The 7,081-nt window shown below is 43.9% G+C and overlaps 1 protein-coding gene across 1 annotated transcript in view; it reads right to left on the bottom strand.

Moving 5' to 3' along the window:
• Positions 1–1,064: 1,064 nt before the first annotated feature.
• LOC147708379 (uncharacterized) overlaps positions 1,065–7,081 on the bottom strand; it is a 29,484-nt gene continuing 23,467 nt past the window's right edge. Inside the window, exon 4 of the mRNA XM_086925729.1 lies at positions 1,065–1,678. Within this exon, the coding sequence (XP_086781855.1) occupies positions 1,065–1,678 (614 nt within the window). The remainder of the gene's footprint in view (positions 1,679–7,081) is intronic.

The raw sequence follows: 7,081 nt of genomic DNA, 5'->3' as shown, positions 1-7,081 counted from the left end.
AAAAGGGTAGCGCAACAGGAAGGCCTGCTGTGCTTCACTACGGCAAAACGTCATGAAAGAGGTCCCACAATCTTTACACATGATTGTTGATCACATGAGCTGAAGGTAGCTTTTAAGTAGATTTATTAGCACAAGTTACATGTAGGAGGAACAATGTCCATAGGCCCCATTAGCTAGTACAAAGCCCTTACAAAGCCCCACCAGGAGCGCCTGGCAAGGTGCTCAGCCCAAGTCCAACTGTGATGAATCAGGTCATAACATTCTAAATGACATCACATTTACAGAGTTCCACTGGTGGAGTAGAGGAAGACATGTGAACATATTTATTAAGATATTACACTCACCTGAGACGCAATACCTAAAGTCCCTCAAGGGTGAGTATTGGCCTGTATGAATTAGTGATAGTGAAATGAACATTTGGCTTACAATACCTAACATGTAACGGTAATCTCAGATATGAGATCATTGTTGACATTCCTTGGCCAGCAAGTGTAAGGCTCACCCTGAGCTGATTTCACAACTTCATTTGCCTACAAGTCCAACTTATTGTAATTGAAAAACATATTTTATTTACAAAAATTGTTCACACAAATAAAAAGCTATGCTAAACTACACTGCACTTATTAAAATTTGAATTAAAATCCTACACTAAGCTAATCTAAGGCACTAACATCTACACTTATCTTGTCTAACTGTTCCTATACCTACCTCACACATACTACACAACACACAGATGACCCCCCACCCCCTATTCAACAATCACACATCAGGCATACATACACTTAATCTAAACACATACTAATTAACCGAACTAAACAATGATATATATATATATATTTTTTTTTTATACATCTTAAAATACATTTAACATACACTATACATCAACCCCCCACCCACTCCTAATAACTTAACACTTATCCTAACACTATTCCTAAGTACTACAACTATCCTAAAAACTATTTAACTATTAAAAATGTAAACAATAACAAGGTCCGTAACTTGACACGTGAAATTCCATGTCATGGACAATGACCACAGTAGTGATGGCGTTGTTCACTCTGTGTTCATTCCTGCTCGTCCATTTGTTGAATGATGGCCTTCATGTCAGCAACCATGGATAACAGGGTGGCCAGCTGGAGTTGCATGCCCGCAACCTTCAAAGTCAGTTCCTTTTGGGCCTTTTCAATATTGTCCATTTTGCCCTCAATATTGCCAATTTTGGCCATCAGGAGCACACCGTCGATCTCTGGGGGAGCTGCTGCATGCCCTGTTGCTGTACGTCCGACTTGCGCACAAGCCAGTTCAGGTGGCGCTACTGCAGCTCCACCTGTCTTCGTTGCAAGGGCCTGTGCAGTGGTGGGTACAGATGTTGGAGCAGTGGTTGTCACAGGGGTCAGATCCGAGGGATGTCCAGAAGTGGAATAACTTGAAGATCCTGAACCAAGACTAGCTGGGGGTGCAACCAAACCAGATGTTGATGGTGCTGATGTCTGTATGCCTGAGGGTCCACTCTGTGTTGGAGATTCAGTGTCCATTTGGGGATCTTGATCTTGACATGATCCAGTTGCTGGTCCGGAGTCCATGTGTGAGGTTTTTGGCTTTTGCTTCCTGCTCCGCATGTTGCATGGGGGAGTGGGAGTTGGTGATGTCCAGGCTCCAGCAGCACGTGAGTGTTCATTAAGCATGGGCGAATTTTGCGAATCTGGCGTTCGCGAATTTTGCGAATTTGCGAACTCGCAATCCGCAAAATCCACGAATTCTCGCGAATTCGCGGATTTTTTTTTTTGTGTTCGCAAGGGTTTCTGCCAGTTCGTGAGGGTTTGGTACTAGTTCGCAATTGCGAACTTACTTGTCGGCTCGCAACGGTCGCGACTATGTTGTTTCTACGTCTGGTTCATCATCACAGGTTCCCAGCACCCTCTGTTTCACTACTGCCACCCTCTGTTTCACCCATGCCACCCTCTGTTACATCAATGTCACCTTCTGGTTCATCATCACTGTAGATTATGGGGGGGAAAAGCAAGCACACCTGCCCTGCTTCAACTGACATGAATGAATTTGGGGTTAGTTTATTAATGTGTCACTGTTTTAAAATTCCAGGTCTGGCACCTGCTTCCTTGTCAGTAATTTGCTTTCTGTTGCAGTGCAATTTTTTTTTCCAGGACCTTTGTGGCCTACTTGTAGCTATTCTATGAGCCTGCTGTGAGGGTCAGAGCAGGGTCATACAATTGTTGCAACTAGCAACTGAACTCTGGAGGGGCCCCAGTCAGGAAGCACTACAGGGAATGGTTACTAATGATGAGTTTGAACTTTTGCACCTGCCGAGTGCTTTCAGTTTTGCAAAACTCGTTTTTCTGTAATTTTGCGGGATTCGCGGGGCGCGAACACGCGCGAGATCGGATTCGGAAGCTGTGAATTCGTACGAATATGCGATTTCTTTTTTTGCGGTGTGTTAGTACGCAAGGTTTTGTGTGTTTTCGCAAGCCGCTTGTAGAGCAAGGCGCGAAGTAAACCTTGCGGTTGTTCAAGGGCGCAGCCATCTTGTTTGCATGACGTATTTCCGTTTCCGGGCGCGAAGTGTAATCTCGCAAAGTGTGCGGCTCACCAGTACAATTTCGCGACTGTTCACGAGGAAAATCTCGCGCGAACTTACCCGCGCGGTCGTGAACGGGGGCGGCCATCTTGTTTCTCATTCATTGCTATGGTTCTGGGCATGCTTTTTGTATCCTCTCTAAATCTCTGCCATCCTTTGCTTGTTTGAAGTTTTTTAAATCTATTTTACTTATTATCTATCCCTCTATTTTTCTAGCCCTATATTTTTGTGTTTACTGCTACTTTTTGTTAATTTTAAACTACTTTTTTAAACTCTTTTCTTTTCTTCTCTTCCCTATTCTATTTTCTTTATTCCTTTCCGCCCAGACCATGGTGAAGCATCCCGAGAAGGGGAAGGGTCCCGCACCCCGTGCCCGGCTCCCATGCGGGCGTTTGAGGGGGGAGCTAGTGATGCCACGGGAGATCTTTAGCGCGGAGGAGGTGGCCGCACTAGTGTTCTATGTACAGCGCCACCTCCCCAGGACCATCATGGCAGGCGGCAGAATCGGAGGCGGGTACGGGATCCGGGAGCGTCGGAAGCGGTGGGAGAAGGTGTGCCAGGCCAGGTACCACCACTCGGGTCCGGCGCACCTACAACCAGGCCACCCACCGCTGGACGGATGTCCTGACCCCTGAACGAGATCTGCTCGACCTGCTTGGCCTCGAGATCCCCGGGCTTGGTGAGTAGTAGTAGCTATTTCTTTACTACTCTGTTTTCTTCTGCTGTGTTATTATATTGCTATACTGTTGTTTTATACTGTTGTTTATACTGTTATACAAGAGCAATAATGCTGCTCATTACATTGTAGGTAAATTATATTTCAAAATCTTCTGTGCATTTCAGGTGCACTGCTCTCCTTCTCAGTAGTGTTGCTACTATGCTTATTTGTTTTCGATTTTGTGTTCATTTCATTGGCCTGTGAAATTATGTATGAGTGTAGTTTAAAGAACTGCGTAATGCTACACACTAAGGTTCAGATTTTTATTTACCGGCGCATCCCTGCTACTTTGTAATTGTGCGCCACGCCACTATCACCCATGGTGCGCCGTATTTACAATGCGGCGCACCATGGGCCCAAAACGTCACCAAAGCGTTACGCATCTGTGCCGTAAGGGCGGCGCATTGCTGGAGTTGCGTTGCAATGATGGCGCAGCTCCATCAATGCTCTGGGGTGCCCTATCTCCCCAATGCTGCGTCAAGCTGTACGTCTGCTTCAAGCAGGCGCAGGGTTTGAGTCACGCATCATTGTCGTTAAAGTGAGTGATTGAAATCTTGTAGATTTCCCTCAGTCACTTTTAGGATGCGTTCCTGCGCAGGAACGCCCTCCCTTGCACCGGAACGCCCCCTGATGGCGCAGGGTTTTACAACGTGATGCATCTCCCATATGCATCACATTGTTAATATACGCCGCACCATTGCGCCTCTTTTGTGCTGCCGCTGCGTCGCAAAAGTCACGCAACAATGGAGCAAAAGAGCCGCAAGGGGCTTCTAAATCAGCCCCTACAGACTCAAGTCCAGTCCTTCCTTTGTACACATGGCGATAAGAAGAAATAGTGGTGGTGGATTGATAGTTTGAGTATTTTAATGACTGGTTAATGTAGTCGGAAACTTTAGTGTTGTCGCTGATCTGCAATCACGATGGACTTTGGCTGTCATTTCGCGTGCTGCGGACTGCTGCCTGGCAATCCTTGGCAAACCTTTTTAGTACTTTGTTTAGTGACTTACATAAGAAGTTTCCAATTCGACGGTCCGCAAATCAAGCAATACTAATAACGTAGTAGACCACATGAGATTGGTCAATAATATATCCCGTGGAATAGTTGTCTATTTGCTATTTCGCCAAAATATTTTGTTAGTTCTTTTGAAATGTTTGATTTGGTTGACAAATATCATCCATGTTTTCTGTTTTTCTTTCTTTCATGTTGTACATCAGCTTCCCCCAGGGGCAAGAGGAGGACACAGGAGGAGGAGGAGGAGGAGGGTGCTGTTCAGGATGCAGGCCAGGATCGGGCAGGCGAGGGCTCCTTTGCTGGCCCCAGTAAGTTTTAATTTTAATATAGAATACTTATTTTTTCCCAGCGTTCCTCATTTGATTTTTCTAAATCGTCTTTGATCTTCTTGTAGACTGGATCTAAATTCTTATCCTGCCTCGACTATGACTCTGTGTGGTATTACTAGATTATTCTTATTAGCCTGTCTGTGTAGCTAACTAAGATTGCACATTTGGCAATTCCATTGGACTCCCATTCTAGTCAGCAATAGCTCTATGCACTGAGTGCAGTCCTCTGGGATTGTCCATAATGTCTTTTCAAGTCTTCTAAATGTTTATGCTTTGACAATTGCCAACAATAAAAAGGTGAATGACCACCAAGAAAGAATAAGATACTACTTTACTTTTGGTTTGGATAGGAGGACAATCCATTCTACTACTGTTGCAGGGACAAATCTGCACAAACAGAACTATGGACACTAAATAATGCATTGGTTAGCTTATCAATTATAATAGGTGCTGTTAGACTTTCCACATACCTCAGTGATAACAGACTTTGTAGTTGAACCCCCAATCTCCTTACTGACTAGATAGTGTGGCAGAGTCATTTAGCTCCCAAAGTCACCGATGATTATTCCCCAATGATGTCAGAGGCACGGACTCATGCTTGCAAAAATTGAAAAACCTTTAGCTCATCCACTCTAGTCTGGAGGACCAAAAACCACAGAGTCTATTTAAGTTTAAAAGCTTTATTAAAAGTAAACACATTTATTAAAATCAAGTTTGTCATAAAAGTAAACGTTTAACTGAAAATGGAAAAGTGCTTAGTGCTGACGATTAATTGGACACATTTCTTGTGGTCGAGCCGAGCTCTCACCTGGTTTGAACTTGATCCTGCTTGTGTTCTTAGAAGTCAAGCTTCTGTCTGTTAGGAGAAAAAGTGGTGCGTGTTAAAAATAAAAAGCAAGCATTCAACAGTTTTGCCAAAAAGTGCAGCAAGACAACAGCCTTCCCTGGAAAAAGAGACATTTTTACTTTAGAGTAGACAGTCACAAATTATTAAATTGTATACTGTTTTTTTCACATTTCTTTCTTCCTCCTAGACCAAATATTATATAGTAGTGAGTGGTGTGTTCTAACATTATTAAATGTACTTTGTAGGTGGAACATCTGGAGGCGGGGCCAGCGCGGAGGTGGTGGTGGCATTGGACGAGGACAACTCTGGGGAGGAGGCGGTGGAAGTGCCGGACAATTCTGTGGGGGATGACACAGTGGTGGCGGGCAAGGGTAAGCTATATATTCCTTACTTATTGAGATTGAAGACTGCAGAGTGTGCTTTCTGCACGGGTTTATTATAAATAAACCAGGTAGTAGCCTCCTCTAAATGTACTTTGACTTAGCTGTGAAGTTTTTGGCGAGAAGAATCCCAATCAGATCTGACATGAACTTGATGGATGGGATGAACGAAAAGCGAAAGAAGGGTGTAAGTAAGTGTGGAAGAACGAGAAATGTAATGATGACTGGCAAAGAAGAATGATATGTGTTTGCTTGGTCCCCGAGGTGGCTGGGAAGGAAAGAATATGGTATGGTGCATGGCTGGGTGAATGATGAAGCAAGGATGGGTGGAAGGAGAACAGCCTGGGTGGGTAAAACAGAAACTGTATGTGTGCATATACTTTGAATGGATGGATGCCTGGATCATTCATGGTACTATCTGACTCTTAGATAGCATATGTGTATCTAGAGAGAGTAGACGGTCACTGAATGAACTAAGTGTTACTTTGAGGAGCATGTAACACCGCACCCGCACGTCCGTTCCAGTGTAGGAAAGGCAAGGAAAAGAAGTTGTAATTTTGTCCAAATACTACCATGAATAGTAGCAGTAGTTTGTATTGCAACTGCAAGCACAGCATATATCCGGTTATTACGGTGGACACTCCCTACCTCTCTTAATAACTTTAGTTTAGTAGTAGTACGTCATTCATGTGTGGGTGTATCACTGTTCACTCAATAATAGGCAAAGCACCTAAAGTCATCCCATATGTCATCAAATACATCCCATGTGAAGTGATAGATAATCAGATTATTTAGCTTCTTCATTTTCCTTTTCTAATACTCATTTGCACTGTAGGGTGAAAGCTAAATTATTTAAGCAGTAGCCCTTTTAACAGAGTATTCTCAGTGCTACCCGTAATAGAAAAGTAAGAGCTTCACCACCTGCATGTACTGGACCGGTACAGTAACGCAAGTCTGTCTCACTCACCATGGTGTGCTTCTGTTTTTCTCGGGTGCAAGTTCACTTCGCTGGCATTATGCCGGCTTGCATAAGATAACGTACCAATTTTCCTAAACAAGAGAGAAGAAGAAGATAAGACTGGTGTACTGTCATAGTCGACTGTAATGGAAGTCCATAGTGCTCGTAGAATTTGTTCCTTAAACTCCCACTAATGTTAGAGCAAGGATGAAGAAGTCGGAGGTTACATAGATACTGTCCTCAA

The sequence above is a fragment of the Lissotriton vulgaris genome, chromosome 6 (genome assembly GCF_964263255.1).
Source record: "Lissotriton vulgaris chromosome 6, aLisVul1.2, whole genome shotgun sequence".
In the NCBI taxonomy this organism is placed as follows: domain Eukaryota; kingdom Metazoa; phylum Chordata; class Amphibia; order Caudata; family Salamandridae; genus Lissotriton; species Lissotriton vulgaris.
This window is presented reverse-complemented; position numbering and strand designations above follow the sequence as displayed.